Here is a 17620-nt window from a genome sequence, read left to right as displayed (position 1 = left end):
ATGGAATACTCAAATTCATTGAGGCAGAAAGTAGATGGTGGTTATCAGGGGCTGGGAGGAGAGGGGAATGGGAAGTTAGTGTTTAATGGTTATGGAGTTTCAGTTTGGGAAGATGAAAAGTTCTGGAGATGGATGGGAGTGATGTTTGCATGACAACAAGAGTGTATTTAATATTGCTGAATCAAATACTTACAAATGGCCAAAACAGTAAATTTTATGTTATGTATATTTTGCCATAATAAAAAAATACTTATGCCTGGGCTTCAGCCCAAGGTATTCTCACTTACTTGGCATAAGATGCAGTGGGGGCATCAGAACTTTAGAAGCTCCCTATATGGTTCTAATTTGCAAAATTTGAGAAACACAGTTCTATACCAGGGCTTTAGTGCTTCTCAAACTTTCAGTTCAGTTGCTCAGTTGTGTCTGACTCTTTGCAACCCCATGGACTGCAGCATGCCAGGCTTCCTTGTCCTTCACCAACTCCCAGAGCTTGCTCAAACTCATGTCCATCGAGTCAGTGATGATATCCACCCATCTGGTTCTCTTCTCCTCCTTCCTTCAATCTTTCCCAGCCTTGGGGTCTTTTCTAAGGAGTCAGTTCTTTGCATCACGTGGCCAAAATATTCAGGACTGACTTCCTTTAGGATTGACTGGTTTGATCTCCTTGCAGTCCAAGGGACTCACAAGTCTTTTCCAACACTGCAGTTCAAAAATGCATCTATTCTTTGGCACTCAGCTTTCTTTATGCTCCAACTCCCACATACATACATGACTACTGGAAAAACCATAGCTTTGACTAGACGGACCTTTGTCGGCAAAGTAATGTCTCTGCTTTTTAATATGCTGTCTAGGTTGGTCATAGCTTTTCTTCCAAGGAACAAGTGCCTTTTAATTTCATGGCTGCAGTCACCATCTGCAGTAATTTTGGAGCCCCAGAAAATAAAGTCTCTCACTATTTCCATTGTTTCCCCATATCTTTGCCATGAAATGATGGGACCAGATGCCATGATCTTAGTTTTCTGAATGTTGAGTTTTAAGCCAGCCTTTTTACTCTCCTCTTTCACCTTCCTCAAGAGGCTCTTTAGTTCCTCTTTGCTTTCTGCCATACGGGTGGTGTCATCTGCATATTTGAGGTTATTGATATTTCTCCCAGCAATCTTGATTCCAGCTTGTGCTTCATCCAGCCTGGCATTTTGCATCATGTACTCCAGATATAAGTTAAATAAGCAGGGTGACAATATACAGCCTTGATGTACTCCTTTCCCAATTTGGAACCAGTCTGTTGTTCCATGTCCAGTTCTAACTGTTGCTTCTTGACCTGCATACAGATTTCTTAGGAGGCAGGTAAGGTGGTCTGGTATTCCCATCTCTTTAAGAATTTTCCATATTGTTGTGATCCACACAGTCAAAGGCTTTGGTGTAGTCAATAAAGCAGGAGTAGATGTTTTTCTGGAACTCTCTTGCTTTTTTGATGATCCAACAGATGTCGGCAATTTGATCTCTGGTTCCTCTGCCTTTTCTAAATACAGCTTGAACATCTGGGAGTTCTCAGTTCATGAACTATTGAAGCCTGGTTTGGAGAATTTTGAGCATTACTTTGCCAGCGTGTGAGATGAGTGCAACTGTGAGGCAGTTTGAACATTTTTTGGCATTGCCTTTCTTTGGGATTGGAAGAAAACTGACTTTTCCAGTCCTGTGGCCACTGCTGAGTTTTCCAAATTTGCTGGCATATTGAGTGCAGCACTTTCACAGCATCATCTTTTAGGATTTGAAATAGCTCAACTGGAATTCCACCACCTCCACAAGCTTTGTTTGTAGTGATGCTTTCCAAGGTCCACTTTTCTTCACACTCCAGGATGTCTGGTTCTAGGTGAGTGATCACACCATCATGGTTATCTGGGTTATTAAGATCTTTTTTTCTGTAGTTCTGTTTATTCTTGCCACTTCTTCTTAATATCTTCTGCTTCTGTTAGGTCTGTACAGTTTCTGTCCTTTATTGTGCCCATCTTTGCATGAAATATTCCCTTGGTATCTCTAATTTTCTTGAAGAGATCTCCAGTCTTTCCCATTCTATTGTTTTCCTCTATTTCTTTGCATTGATCACTTAGGAAGCTCTTGGAGGAGGTCACCATTAGCCCCACCATAGACCTGCCGAGCAGACGACCCACAAACCGCAGAACAATTATACCAAAGAAATTCTCACACTGTTAAGAAAGTTCTAGGACCCACAACAGATTTCCCAACCTGGGGATCTGGCAAAGGGACTGAGAACCCCCAGCTTTGACTCTGGAGGCCAGAGGTATTGATTATAGGACTTCCACAGGATTAGGGAAACAGACTCTTGGAGGGCACAAACAAAACCCTGTGTGCACCAGGACCCAGGAGAAAGGAGCAGTGTCCCCACAAGAGGCTGAGCCAGACGTGCCTGTCTGTGTCCAGGAGTCTATGGTGGAGGCGTGGGTCAGCAGTGGCCTGCTGCGGCGTCAGGGGCACTGAATACAACAGTATACAGTGGGCACAAGTCCTTTTGAAAGAGGTCTCAAACTTTAATATGTACTATATGAATCACCTGCGAGTCTTGCTGAAATGCAGCTTCTGATTCAATTAATCTGCAGGAGGGCCCAAGAATCTATATTTTGAATAAGCTCCCACGTGATTCTAATGGTCCTGGTCCATAAACTACACATTTATGGTCCATAAGCCATACATATATACTATAGTGATTAGTTTAAGAAACTTCTCTGCTTCTAGATCTAAGACTCTGAAACCAATCCTAGGGCTGCAAGCTCATTGATCATTAGATACTCGAAGTACTAGGTGTCTTCAGCTCAAAGTCAAATTACCACAATTGATAGTGAGTGACAGAGATTCTGACTTTAATTTTGATAAAGAATTGAGAAGAAGGAAAAGGTTGGAACTGGAGTGGTGGCAGGGGCAGGGGATGTCATCAGGTCTAGTAGGCAATGCTGCTGCTGCTGCTGCTAAGTCGCTTCAGTCATGTCTGACTCTGTACAGCCCCATAGACAGCAGCCCACCAGGCTCCCCCCGTCCCTGGGATTCTCCAGGCAAGAACACTGGAGTGGGTTGCCATTGCCTTCTCCAACACATGAAACTGAAAAGTGAAAGTGAAGCTGCTCAGTCATGTCCAACTCCTATCAACCCCATGGACTGCAGCCTACCAGGCTCCTCCATCCATGGGATTTTCCAGGCAAGAGTACTGGAGTGGGTTGCCATTGCCTTCTCCCTAGTAGGCAATAGACAGTTATTATTAATGGCCAGAGCCTAGAGGAAATGGGGTATGGGCAGGAATTTGCAAGCCAAGATGAATAAGCATGCCGGTGTGTTTCCCCAAACCCAAACCATCCTGGTATAGAGCACTCGGAGGCACTTAACGTTTGTTAAACGGAAGAAGGAAGGACTGTCCAAATGATAATGAGAATCAGCAGAAACTGCTTGCAACTTGTTACACAGTTATTTTGAAACTGTTCTTTCCCCAAAGCAGTGCTTCTTAAACTGTAACATGCTTACAAATCACCTGAGGGTCATGGTAAAATGCAGATTCTGATTTGGTGGGTCTGGGGTGGGGCCTGAGATTCTGCATTCTAACAAGCTTTCAGGTGATGCCGAGGCTGCTGGTCCCAAGACTCCATTTTCAGAAGTAAGGTTCTAGACTGATGAGCTGGAACCCCAGCTGCCCAGTCAACTCACGTGGGGAGTTTTTAGAGATAGGTTGCTGCCCAGATCCTTTACCCCAGTTTCTGATATAACTGGTCTGGGGCAGGACTCGGGTGCCACATACTGTATTTTTAGAAGCTCCCCTGATTATGTTAATGGTTCTGCACCCAGATTCTCAGCCTGAACTGAGAACCACTACCCCAGATTCGTGGTCCCCAGATGGGAGTGTAAGCTGCAATTGGAGTTGAAGTGAAAAATGTTTCTGCTACCAGAATTCATCACCAGCTTGTTGAGGTCTATCAGGAAAATCTATTTAGCCAGAGAGTATCATAGGAGGAGGCAGGATATGGAGTTTGGGGAAGAAAGCAGAGCAGGATGGTACTGCTTGGAGCAGAAGGCCAGCAGGTGCAGGGTGACCCTACATTTTACATGGCTGGCTCAGAAACCTCCTGTCACACCACTGTGAACATCTCAATCTTCTAGAAGAACGTGGAGAAAAGCTAAAAATAGAATTTTAAAAAGTGGGTTGAACTGAATGTTTTTTGCTTTCTTGAATGCTGTATATCAAGCACCTTCTGTGTATCTACAGTCAGGAGTGGCGTTAAGTAGTAACTGATGTAAGTGCCATGGGAGGATCCAGGGGCAGCACAGCCCAGGGAAGGTGAGGATAAATACCAAGGGTAGAGTTTGGGCAGAGGACGCAGGGCGTGAGCACCCAGGCTGTTCCTGCAGGGGAGGCGGGAGGAGGGAGCAGAGAGGGGTCTTAACAAGGGTGAGAGGCGGTAGGACTTGTGTTTCAGGAAGTGGGAAGAATTGCTTTGTAATAATCTCTTAAAAATGTTCCATAAGCAGATGTGAGATAGAGAAAAATAAATAAATAAAGAGCAGAGTCAGGGGGCTGGACTTGGACCCACCAGAAAGTAGCAGGCGACCTCGAGCATGTTCCTTCACCTTTCTGATCTCAAGTGTCCTCGTCTGTAACATGGGAATCCTATGACGTGCCGTGGGTTTAAGGGTTAAGTGAGCTAGGGAGTGCCTCTCGGAGGCCAGGCTCACTGCTTCTTTTCTCACCGTTCACACAGATAGCTTTAAGGTTAGGCAGTCTTTAGACATTGGCTGCAGGTCACATGCAGCCAAACTCAGTTTTCTGCGGCCTCGGGACTTCCCTGAATTGGGTCTGAAAACTGGTAACCAAGCAACCTAGATCTCTGATGTGGGGTCAGCCAGCTGTGGGGAGAGGCTTCCAGGGCAATTTTTAGGGCAAGCAGTTTTTTTGGAATGATCGCAAGCGCCAAGGACACCGCGCTGAGCTCTTACAAAAGCAAGAGCCCCGAATGCTTCAGATGTGGGAACCAGTGGGGAGCACAGGCCCTTCCCAGAAGCTGCAGGAGAGCAGAGGCTTGAGGAAGAGAAGCAGCCGTGGAGCACTCCACCCTGCATGGGCTGGGCCACCAGGGACCCACAGAGACTCGCTAAGGAGTGCCTGGGACTGAGGCTCCTCAGAGGAGAGCTTGGGGAGCTCACTGACCCACAGTGACACTTTCTGTGTGCCCCCCCACCCCCGCTGCCCTGCTCCATGAGCTGGGGACTGTGCTCCGTGCCCAGGTCCCAGGGAGAAAGCTGGTCAACATTTGCAGTACAGGGGGAGGGGTGCTGTGGAGGAAGGGGGACAAAGATATCTAGATTAGCCACGTGGAAGAGAAGAACATTTCCATGCAGGTAGGTGGGGTGGTGTAGCTGAGCGGTAAACGATGCTAAGTTAGCTGAATCAGGAGAAGCAGGACGAGATGAGAAAGAAGACATCAGATTCCTCAAAGTCTGGAGAACCAGATGTCACCCCAACCTGCCCTCCTAGCACTGCCTATTTAGAGGTCCCACACTCTGGGTCATGAGTTAGAGGGAGCACTCATTTTTCCCTCTTTGGGTTCCCATCCAGAGGACCTTCCATTGGCCAAGGGCACCGGTTCTCAACCAAGGGCAATTTGCCTCCCTTGCCCTCAGTATCTGGCTATGCCTGGACACATTTTTGGTTGCCCCAACCAGGGAAGGGGGGTGCTATTGGCACCTAGTGGGGAGAGGCCAGGGATGCGGCTGGCAGTGGATAGGATAGCCCTCTACAGCAAAGAATTATCTGGCCCAGCATGTCAGTAACGCTGAGATTGAAAGCTCCTGGACCAGTGCATCATTCCTCTTTTCCAGGGGGCCTTTCCTGCCTGCCCTTCCCACTCCCCACCACCTCAATACCCTCCTTCCTATGGGCTCTCTGCTCTTTCTACCTGTTGCTACTCTGAATGCCTACCCCTGTATCATGTCTCGTCCCTAGTGGACCGTAAGCTCCTTGAGGTCAGAAGCCATGCCTCAGGCATCATCTCTAACCTGGCCCTTAACATCTGCAAAATGCTTGAAGATTGGATGTGTATATGACTATAAACTGAGAGGTTTTGCGTTTGGAAAGCAGTGTTTAAAAAGTCAAAGAACTCTATCAGGGTCCCTAGACAAATCAGCAATAGAAGCCAGTCTATGCCTCAAAGTCTGACAGCCCTGTGAGTTCCACTGAACGTTTGGCAGCCACCACAGGACGGGAGCACCTGGTGGGCCTGGACTCCATCTCCTGAGAGGCGTGCATTCATTCGAAAAACACTTATCAGTAGCAATAGCATCCTTGCTGTCACCATTACCTTCCAAGTACTGACTTTGTTTGCCAGGCACTGGGCATGCATTATCTCATTTCATTTCCCATTTTAGAGACCCGGAAGTCCAAGCAGTTAATAATACTCATTAAGGACCTATGGCGCCTTGTGCGTGAGGCTGGGAGACTCCACTTGTCTTCGCACTTGCAGAAACACCATTTCATTAGCCTGCTGGTCTCTCTGGCGCCTCCCAGCCTGGGTCCCCTGAGTTTTCATCTGCCTCGTTCTGGACTAGGACCAAGTCTCTTTCCTGTAAGTGCAGCCTCAGGCAGCATCGGGAGCTCTCCCCAGGTAGAGGGAAGGAAGAGGAAGCCTTATATTTTCATGGTGCTAGGGAAGATGCATAGGACATAGAGGTGCAGAAGGGCTGTCTTTTGTCTTCCAGGCTGGCAAGGCAGAAGAGGGGACAGGGGACAGTATGGAGAAATGCCAATGACTGAGGCATTAGAATGTATGCTCCGCTGGGGCAAGAACTTTACTTTGTTCTCAGCTGTTTTCTCAATGCTCGGACAGTGCTTGGCAGAGGTACACGAGACCAGGAAGTGAATAACTGAGTGAGTGACTGAATGGCAGCCCCTGCCTTTCCCTCCACTGAGGCCATCTTTCCAACATGTCTCTCCAGCAAGGTCATCCCTAACCCTTTTGCTGTACATGAGGCATCCACAGCCTTTTCCAACCTCCGCAGTTCAGTTCAGTCGCTCAGTCGTGTCCGACTCTTTGAGACCCCATGAATCGCAGCATGCCAGACCTCCCTGTCCATCACCAACTCCCGGAGTTCACCCAGACTCACATCCATCGAGTCAGTGATGCCATCCAGCCATCTCATCTTCTGTCGTCCCCTTCTCCTCCTGCCCCTAATCCCTCCCAGCAGCAGAGTCTTTTCCAATGAGTCAACTCTTCTCATGAGGTGGCCAGAGTACTGGAGTTTCAGCTTCAGCATCATTCCCTCCAAAGAAATCCCAGGGCTGATCTCCTTCAGAATGGACTGGTTGGATCTCCTTGCAGTCCAAGGGACTCTCAAGAGTCTTCTCCAACATCACAGTTCAAAAGCATCAATTCTTCGGCGCTCAGCCTTCTTCACAGTCCAACTCTCATATCCATACATGACCACAGGAAAAACCATAGCCTTGACTAGACGGACCTTTGTTGGCAAAGTAATGTCTCTGCTTTTGAATATGCTATCTAGGTTGGTCATAACTTTCCTTCCAAGGAGTAAGCGTCTTTTAATTTCATGGCTGCAGGCACCGTCTGCAGTGACCTCCTAGCTGCACCCTTTCTCAGCACCTGTCCCACCCCAGCCACACCGAGCCTCCTAGGGCTGCATGACCCTGCTCGGCCGCCATGCACATGCTGGCTCCTCTGCCTGGAATGCTTTCTTCACCTTGTCCCTCTGGCCAGTCCTTCAGTGCCTCTCTCCTAGGCCTTCCTTGGCAGCCCCAGGCAGATGCTTGCTCCTTCCACTGTGTGTTCCCATCTCACTTGGTTTAAGATCAAGTGAGAAAGACCGTTTAGTGAAAGAGATTATTTAGTGTAGTGTCCAAGGACATCAATTCTGGAGCCAGTTGGCTTGGACATAGATCCTGGCTCTGCCACATTCTGGCTGTGTGACTTTGGGCAAGTTACTTAACTTCTCTGTGCCTTTGTTTCCTCATCTGTGAAAGAGTGACAAGAGCAGTGCCTACCTTCTAAGGTTACTATGAGGATTAAAGGAGATTATCCACATAAAGGGCTGGAGCAGTGCCTGGTACGTAGCCAATGGTAGGTAGGTGTTACTATTAATACTACTCATTCCTCATATAGTACTTGTTATAAGAATTGCTATTAAAAAAATATCTCTGTTTGCTTGTGTACAGGGTCCCCTGAATTAGCCTGAAGAGTGATGATCAGCTCCGAGACTTACAAGCAGGGCAAGATGAGAGTAAGCAGGGAGCAGTTAACAAGTATTACCGCTAGTCAGCTGAAGGATAAGGGGGGCAGAACCTTGACAGTGTGGATGGAAAGACTGGGCAGCTTTGAGAGAGATTCGTGAAGCAGATTGACTCAGTGATCCAGAAGTTGTGAAAAATGAGGAGGAAGCAAGAACCAAATATGACGCCAGATTTCCAGATTGATTGTTGGGGTCTGAAAGGGTCCAGTGAACAGCATCCCACTTCCCTCCCTGTTCATATTCAGGATTAGTGAAGGGGAAGAAAGGTGGGGAGGGGAGGAGACAGGTGGGGCTCAGACAGATAGAGATTAAAAAGCCACCATCATTACACATACAGCTGTTTGGAAGGCCAGGCTTTGGAGTGGGGTCCCTGGTGCTTGCTGATGTACTTGTACCCTCTTGCAGCCCTCCCTGTGGGGAGGGGCGGGCCTGAGCCTGCCTGGCTAAGCTCAGCACATGGCAGAGAGTAGCACGTGCAGGGAGGTAAGTCCAGAAAGGGCTCTCGATGCCCAGTTCTCCCAAACTGACCCATCTGAGGAGTCCTTGCTCCAGCCCTTAGGAGGGGGCAGTGGGGAAAGGAGGGAGGGCAGGAATGGTGCACTGGTCCTGGGGTTCTCAGTCTCAGCATTACTGATGTGCTGGGCCAGATAATTCTTTGCTCACGTGGAGGCAGCAGTTGGAGCCTGTAGAGCCTGCCTGTCTCAGAGTGAGGAGCGGGAGGTTTGAAGTCATGATCAGACAGGTTTAGAAATGGCATTTTAGATTTGGGGCAGCAGTGTGCAGGGCCGCTAGGCTGGCCATGTTTCCAAACAGTGAGTGAGAGTATCACAGAAGGGACTGGACATCCTGGATGACCTCCAAAGTTCTTTCCTGGGCCTAAGTGTCTATGGGTCAGGTTTTTTCCCTAAATCATTTAAAATGCATTAGTGGACCTTGCTATTTAAAAGCTTCCTCCTGGGAATGTTGCCGTGAAGCAATGATTCATTCCCTAGTCTGTCTTTGGTGGAAATCCAAATGATCATCTATTCTATCAGCTTGCTGCTACCAAGATAGATCCGCGCTGGGCTTCCCTGGAGCAGCCTGGTTGCTGGGGGGCGGGGGGCAGGGTGGGGGGGGGGCGGGGGTGAGCACCTGGAGGAGATGAAGAGGAAGAGAAACAGCCCGTCCAGGCTAAGAGCTGGTACCATGTTATGTGTGGGTCCTATGTGGGCTCCTGAGGGGGCTTCCCTGGTGGCTCAGACATTGAAGAATCTGCCTGCAATGCAGAACACCCAGGTTCGGTCCCTGGGTTGGGAAGATCCCCTGGAGGAGGAAATGGCAACCCACTCCAGCATTTTTGCCTGGAGAATTCCATGGATAGAGGGGCATGGCAAGCTATAGTCCATAGGGCTATGACTTCAACTTTCACTTTCAGACCTTGCTTGATCAGTAGGACCTTTGTGGGTTTACAGAGCCCTGGGGCAAATGCCAGCTCTGGGAAGAAGGAGCCAGAAAGAAAGCTGGACTGGAGATTCACTTTAATACCAAGGGCCAACTCTACTCCAGACTGGCCTCCTACATCCACACATTCATTAGTTCACCCACCGAGCACCTGTGGAGCCCCTCCCCCTGCCAAATGCTATGCTGCTGCTGCTGCTGCGTTGCTTCAGTCGTGTCTGACTCTGTGCGACCCCATAGACGGCAGCCCACCAGGCTCCCCCATCCCTGGGATTCTCCAGGCAAGAACACTGGAGTGGGTTGCCATTTCCTTCTCCAATGCATGAAAATGAAAAGTGAAAGTGAAGTCACTCAGTTGTGTCCGACTCTTCTTGACCCCATGGACTGCAGCCCACCAGGCTCCTCCATCCATGGGATTTTCCAGGCAAGAGTACTGGAGTGGGGTGCCATTGCCTTCTCCAAAATGCTATGCTAGGCACTAGATTTGCATTTGAGAACAAAAGACATGGTGTCTCAGCCCCCGCTGCTTGCAAGGCAGCTTTTCTCCTTCTCCGGGACTCTCCTTTCCCTGCCTGCAAAAGGCTCTTTGGATATACATAGCTTCTCAGATGACTGGTACATGATTGCCATTCCAAGAAAGTCTGTTCTTAGAGACCAGGGCACAAGGGAACATGACATCCCTGGGGCAAAGCGAGAGAAAGGGCCCTTGTGCTCACCAAGTCTCATTACATGGACTGACCTCCGGAGGCTGGCCTGCCCTGGACTTGCAGGACGCGCACCACGTTCACTGCAGGAACTGGGTGAGGTCTGTGTGTGTGTCCACCCTCCCAATTTGGCCAGGGAATGGTGTAGCTTTGGTCCTCTAAGGCAGAGGTTCCCAACCTTCTTGGTACCAGCGACAGGTTTTGCGGAAGACAGTTCTCCCATGGACAAGTGGCGGAGGGAGAGAAGGTTCAAGCAGTAATGGGAGCAATGGGGAGCCGCAGATGAAGCTTCACTCGAATGCCTGTCGTTCATCTCCAGCTGTGCAGCCCGGTTCCTAACAGGCTGCAGACTGTATCAGTCCATGGCTCCATGTTTGGAGAACCCTACTCTAAGGAGAGCCTCTAGGGACTTCCTACCTCCAATCGTGAGTGCAGGGAAGGCAAGGGCAGGGCCAGGCCTTCTGTGAGAAACACCAGCTGAGGCTGCTCCCAGGAACCCTGCAAGGCTCCTCTGTCCATCCAGGCAGGGAATCAGGTTCCTGGGCATGTTGCCTATCCCCAAGGAGGGTAGGGATGCCAATGCAAGTCTCCCGAAGTGGGGAGGCTCTCCAGGTAGATGGAGCGGCAGTAAAGGAGGGAAGAAGTCCCTGCAGTCCCTTCCTCAGTCAACAGGACCTCTTAGCTCTGCAATGACTCCCGTGACCTTGTCACTGTACTTGTTGGGTGCAAACAAAGATAAGAGTAACTGGAAACCACAGGAAGGGTCATTTTATACTCTCGGCACTCTCAATTCTTCTATGGCTAATTAAAGTAATATGTCAAAATGTCCCTTGGAAGAGATCTTTAAGAATATGTCTGTTAAGTAAACGAGGTTTTACTAATTAATGACATACCTGCCCACCCCTCCTTCAAGTTCCTTGCAGAGCTTCCCTGTGCCAAGAGGGCTGAGCAGGAAAGGGTGGCGAAGTCTTGGAGGGAGTGGGGACAAATCCAGCCCGCTTGTCAGTTGGGGAGCTCTCAGCTTCTCCTCCGGATGTTGATCAGATTTCCTGGGCTGGAACCAATTCACAGGGCCCGGGGACTGGAGTTTTTCCAAGAAGCAAACGTTTTTCTTCTTACGAAGTCAACATGATTTCTTTCAAGGAAAATTTTTATCTTCTTTTAAAGTGTCTAGGCTTTTTGAGGGGCAGATCTTTGGACTTTTCTTTGAAGATATTGATCATGATGAAATTGTCATTTGCTGAGACCATCGCCCGCCCCCCCCCAACCCCACAGGCCCTCACACAAGAGGCCTAGGGGGCAGGGGAATGATGCACCAAACTTGTACCATGAGTCAGTGGCATAGCCAGAAATAGAGCTTTCCAAACTCCCCAGTTCTTAATAATAACAATATTAATAATAACCTCTTTAGAATTTTCTAAGTGTTTTCACAGCTCACACTGAACCTTCACAACTCTGGGGAGAGTCTGGGGAAGTCACTCTTAGGAGACAGCAGATCTGAGGTGCAGAGGAGCTTTGCCACTCACTTGCTGCATGATTCTGGTTGGTCTCTTCACTTCTGGACCTCAGGGTCCTCAGCGGTGAAGTGGGAGGGCTGGGTGAGAATACTGCTAAAATCCCTCCACCTCTAACATGCTCTGAGTCCATGCTGTGATGCTGTGGTCCAGGGTTTCTCCACTTGGCACTAGTGACTTTTTTAGGCCAGACAGTTCTTTGTCGGGGCCTGTCCTGTGCACTGTAAGATGGTTGACATCATCCCTGGCCTCCACCCCCTAGATGCCAACAGTACCCCCGATCCAGCCGTCACAATCAAAAATGTCTACAGACATTGCCACATGGGCACAGTAATCCCTCTGCTCACTGCCCAAGGACATCAGTAAGGTCAAGATCATGTGGTTCAGTGGAGAAAGGTCTTTTTCTCCAACCCCTTCACACCTTTCCATAGACTTTTCAAACACAACCTCCTTGTCCTTTGCTAGCTTCTCATTTCTTAAATGCCCTCCGTGGTCCGGGGGTGTCTAGTGTGATAATGAACCAATTGACTTCATGCTTTCTCCTAAGGAGAGTTCACAGGTTTATGTCCCCTAAGCAACCAGTCAGGCTCCCCAGAAATCCCTCGTAGAACCCTGGCTGGCCCAGAAGCCTGTATCTGCAGCCTGCAGGAGGCCCGGTGAGCACGGGTTTGTCAGCACTCTTAAATCACTGAGCTCCGAGGAAGCCTTCTCCTAGCACAAAGATCCTTCCTAGAATCAATAGCTCAGGGCCTTCCATCACACTCAGAATTATCCTGGGACCTGTAAAATTTCTTTTCCCCAAGTATGGCAGAACCCCCAAATGAAAGCCCCAGTGTGGGGGAAGGAAGATAGCAGCTCTGTCAAGAAGGTCTTGTCCACAGCCCAGATGTTGCTGCGAGCAGAGGCTGACGGGCAGACCTGGACGTTTGGTCTCTTTCACAGGGAAAAGGAAGACCCAGCGCAGTCCCCAGTGACCCCGTAATATTATCCCCTCCCATCTATTCTTCTTTACATCTCACCAAAGGCAGAGCCATGTTAAAGACTATCTTCCTTGATGCTCACTATCTTACCCTCATCACTGCCTGCCAGCCTCACCATTTTGCAGAGGAGGAAACTGAGGTATGCAGAGGTTAAGCAGTTTGTCCAAGGTTCCTAAACAGGAAGCGGTGAGTCACATTCTAAGCCTGCATCCTTCCCACTACTGAGCTGCCTTCCCAGCAAGAGCAGGTTATAAGGGTCAGGTTATAGCAGGTTATAGTGGGACTCACGTAAGAGGCAACTTCTTGTTTCCTCAATGTCTGACGCCGCTTCCACATTCAAACAAAAATCTAGAGATCCCATGCTATCACTGTGTTTTATGTAATTATACTCCTCTGGCTTTATCCAAGAAAAATCCAAGCCTTGGGAATGCAGGCACAACTCTTCAGACAGAGCTGGGAGCAGGCACAAATCCCTAGTCCAGGCTCTCAGAACCCTACTTTCAAGGAAGGGACTGTGGCTCTGTGGTCCACATTATCCTACCACCCACCTCCCCCACCTGAAGACAAAGACACAACTTGTCTGAGAGCCTGAAGGAGATGAGAAAACTCAAGCACCTTCCCTGGCAACAAGCATCCCTTGGGTGAGCCTTAGGGACAGAAGCGGATCTGCCTCTCGGAGTTCTGGCTCGGCAGCACTGGTTCCTCCTGAGGGTCACTGCCAAGTCTGCAGACACTCTGGGGGAAACTCCAAGCACAGTGCAAAGGAGCAGGGTGAGGAGAGGACACCGGAGGAGGGGGCCAGCCCGTAGGCCACTCAGCAAACCTCCTTCCCAGGGCCCAGCTCAGATGTCGACAGCCAGACTCAGAACAGAAAAAGGGCAATGGAAATGGTAGTATCTTCCAGGTCACCCAAGAAACCCTCACATGAGGATTTTGCAAAAATAGAACATCCCAGCACTCTGACCTTGAGCTGGGAGCCGCAAGGATGGGGAAATGGGCAAATACTGGTTGGAAATGCTTCGCTTCACCCAGGATCCAACTACTGGAGGTCCCATAGGCAGTGGTGTGACTATGGGACAGAGACCCTACTCCAGCATTCCTGAGCAGAAGGAAGAGCCCTAGGCTTGGGTTCCAAGATCATCTCGAGGGGCTGGGCACTTCTGATTCCTAAGTGCATGGAGAGAAACCTGGAGTTGCATTGTTTTTCCCTACATGACCACTTGGAATAACAAGACAAGATAATGGAGGAAGGGGAAAGAATAACTAGAAGTTTCTATTACCCGTACATGTACATTACAAGAGCTTTATCTATTCCTTGCCTCCTTAGTCTGTATAACAGATTCAGAGGAAATTTTCCCCAAGCTATTAGATGTATTAATTTACCAATGTCGGTTCAGTCAGCAATTATGAACACGTATTTTTCCCTGGGAAATCCCATGGACAGGAGAGGCTGGCAGGCTATATGCAGTCTGCGAGGCTGCAAAAAAGCTGGAGACAACTTAGCGACTACACAATATCAACAACTGTGCAGAACACACATCAATCTCCATAGTAAAGAGGAAGCAGGTCATGGGAGCAGAGAGAGTTCTCAGTAGCAGAGTGGAAATCCTAGGACCCAGTCCTATCTCTTCCACCAGCCATGTGACTCTGGGCAAGATGCTTGCCTTGACTGGGCTTCAGTTTTCCCATCTGTAAGTTGTGTGCGCATGGGATGGCTTTGGAGTAGGTGCTCTTCAAGGTCCCTTTCTTCTAGCTCTAATATTCTGGGGCTCTATGAATACTGAACAAGCTCAAAGACCGCACCAGCACCAAGCACAAAGGATAATTTCAGAGAGCAGGTGGGGCTGGGTACCGGCTCTATTTCCTTGGAATGATGCACTTGTATCTATCTCCTTGCACCTGAGATCACAGGACCACCTGAAGTCCAGGAAGTACGTGGTAGAAGGGTTCCAATCAAGAAGGTGACGGTTAAAGGCCTGAGCTTGCTTAAAGCATTAAGTTACTATGGCCAGTGAAGGGCAAGAAGTGAGTAAGTCAGTGGTCCTGAGCTGGGTGCCTTTGGCGCCCCCTACTGGGCACCAAGGAGCTTGCTGGGCAGCTTCCATTGCCTAAGCAGGCTGCAAGATTGAAAACAGGTCTGTCACAAGCTGTTTAATAGGCCTGCCTTCCTGGTCTGCAGTCCTGCTCGCTTAAGAATATATTTCACTTTCTAGAATTACATAGACCGTTGGCCCACACATTCATAGGGCACTACTGTGCTGTGATAGTACATGTTAACCAAACATCAAGGTGCAGAGTAATAAACATCAGGGTTCGGAATAGCAGGTGCAGCCCAGATGGAGAAAAGAGAAGAAAGAGCAACAAGCAGGTATTTCGCTGTACAAATCCCCAGTGGCGAGAAGGTCTTGGGAAATGCAGAAGAAAAATGTTGACTGTGGGCAGAGGACGGAGCTAGGTTTGGGGGTATGAATCCAGAGCCCTGCTAAAAGATCTCCAGGCTGACGTAGCTGCCCCAGGAGTTCAAAACCCTCATCCACATTTGGGGATGAGATACAGGAGACAGCCCCAACTGAGCAGCCTACTTTTGACCTTCTCCAGAGACCATAAGTACCAAATGTAAACCAGAATATTCTATTTGTGGCCCACTGTGCCAGCATCTAGACCTTAAACTCCCTTTGTTGCCTCTTAAATGGACTTTAGGACCTGCTGCCAATAACATGTTCTTAAGTCAGATGGAGAGCAAATGCTTCCTCAAGGGCCATATTGGAACAACCGCCATATTCCCACTTTTCCATTCTCCATCTCCCCTCCCTTGTGGCTGAGAGAGAGGTACAGGGTGACTCTGAATTTGCTCCAATTCAGTCTTGGGTAGCTGCAGCCCAAGTCATCAGGGTCAAAAAAATCTCCCTCCTGTAGCGTTCTCTTCCCACTAGAGTTCTCCCCTGATTCAAGACAGCACTACAGACTTATTCCCTATCGCTGGAACCTGCTTCCTTTCCTTTTTCACCTGGCTTCACTTGGGAAGTCCTGCACCCAACCCAGAAGACACTCCAAGTGTGACTGAAGAAAATGTCTTGCCTAGAGAGCTGAAGCACCTCCTGGGACACAGAATAGCCACACTAGGTGTACCCCCATAGCACCACCAGCAGCAATATTCATTAGTCATTCCCCGAGGGAAAAAAGTGACCCTCCCACACCAACCCCAGGCACATTTCACCGCCACTCTGGTAGGCTCCTATCCAGGGCTGGGATGACTTTGGATTCTTGAGTTGGTTTCTGCAGAAACGGGACTAACCAAGACTCTCAACTACTATGCTGCGAAAAAGCGCGCTGCATTGCTGGGCATGCCCCCAAGCTCGGCCTCCTGCCCCATCAAAGCCTCCATGTGCCTCCCACCCCCGCCCCCTCCCTGGGCCGAGGAGGACCCCCGGTTCCCCTGGAATGCCTGAAGCTGGTTTGTCTAAGATTGGATGAAAGCAAGCAGACCACACCTCGGTCCAGCAAAAGCAGCTGACAGCTAAGCCGCGCGGAGCTGGCTCTCGGAGCTCTCTGCCACCCAGCGCTGTGCCCAGGAGCTCGGTTTCCCGGGGGTGAAAAGCGCTAGCTTTCCCCAGGGCTTTTCCCCACCCTGGAAGCATAGGCAGCTGGCCGAGGCCAGCAGCTTCCCCGGCCCGGAGCTGAGCCTGGTTCGCTGGGTGACTCCCCAATACCCCACGTACATCCCTCCTCACCTGCTCCGCCCCCTCCCAGCTCCACCGCCCCCTCCCCAAACAGCTGACCTCCAGGGCGCCCCCAACACTTTCTCTGCCAGCTGTGAGAGCTGTAGCCCCCACACCTCCGCTCCCACCTCTCCTCCACCTCCGGCCCGGCGCCCGCCTCTCCCCACAGCCCGCGGGAGGCTCTGCGCGCCAGTCTAGTCCTGAGCCTCTTGGCAAGTTGGAAACCAAGCCGCCGCCGCCGCCGCCGCCTTAGCGATCTCGGTGTTCTCAGCCACCATCCCCGCCAACCCTGCGGGAGGATCGGGAGGGAGCAAAGGGCGGGAGAAACTTTCTCTGCCTGAGGGGTTGGGGTCACTGAAGCGGGTACTCACCCCGGGGTCCGCGCTCGCAGCCATCCTCGGGCTCTCTCAGCCCCGCCGCCTGGGGGCGTCGGAGAGCCGGAGCTCGCTGCCGCCTCTGCCGCCGCCGCCGCCGCTGCCTTCCAGCTCGGAGCCCCGGTCCCGGGCTGGCCTCGAGCCTCCCGCCCCGACGCCGCTCGCTCGCTTTATACAACTCCACTCGAGCGCGCCGGGGCTTATGTAAAGGCTGGCGGAGACCCGCAGCCAATGGCGCTGCAGCTGGAACTGGGGGCCGGGGGTGGCGCGGCCAATCGCGGTCCGGAAAGCCCCGGGAGCCAGGTAGGGGGAGGGGGCGCCTCCCCGCGCTGATTTAGGAGCCAGGATTGCGGTGGCAGCCGCCGGCAGCCGGGCCGGCCGGGCGCGGCGCGGCGGGCGCTGGGGTGGGCGGCGGCGCAGGCGGCGGCTAGGGCGGGTGCTCCCCGCGCCTCGCCGCTGCGTCGCGTAACCTTCAGGAGGCAGCCGGGCCTGGCGATGGGGGCGAGGGCGTCTGGGGGGGCGCTGGGGGCCCGGGGCCGGCGGGAAGCAGGGGTCCCCAGGGAGGAAGCGCCGGGAAGGAAGGCAGGGGGGAGGGGAGGG

At 50.7% G+C, this 17620-nt stretch overlaps 1 protein-coding gene across 3 annotated transcripts in view; it reads right to left on the bottom strand.

The window, feature by feature from the left end:
* The window catches only part of CRTAC1 (cartilage acidic protein 1), a 151654-nt gene extending 134483 nt beyond the window's left edge, over positions 1-17171 (bottom strand). For 2 of the 3 annotated variants that reach the window (XM_027528887.1, XM_027528890.1), the window contains exon 1: positions 17018-17171. In XM_027528887.1, coding sequence (XP_027384688.1) covers positions 17018-17041 — 24 coding nt within the window. In that variant the 5' untranslated portion in view covers positions 17042-17171. The remainder of the gene's footprint in view (positions 1-17017) is intronic. The other variant, XM_027528889.1, reaches the window with a different exon arrangement.
* Positions 17172-17620: the final 449 nt, after the last annotated feature.

Source organism: Bos indicus x Bos taurus, chromosome 26, assembly GCF_003369695.1.
Source record: "Bos indicus x Bos taurus breed Angus x Brahman F1 hybrid chromosome 26, Bos_hybrid_MaternalHap_v2.0, whole genome shotgun sequence".
Classification (NCBI taxonomy): Eukaryota; Metazoa; Chordata; class Mammalia; order Artiodactyla; family Bovidae; genus Bos; species Bos indicus x Bos taurus.
This window is presented reverse-complemented; position numbering and strand designations above follow the sequence as displayed.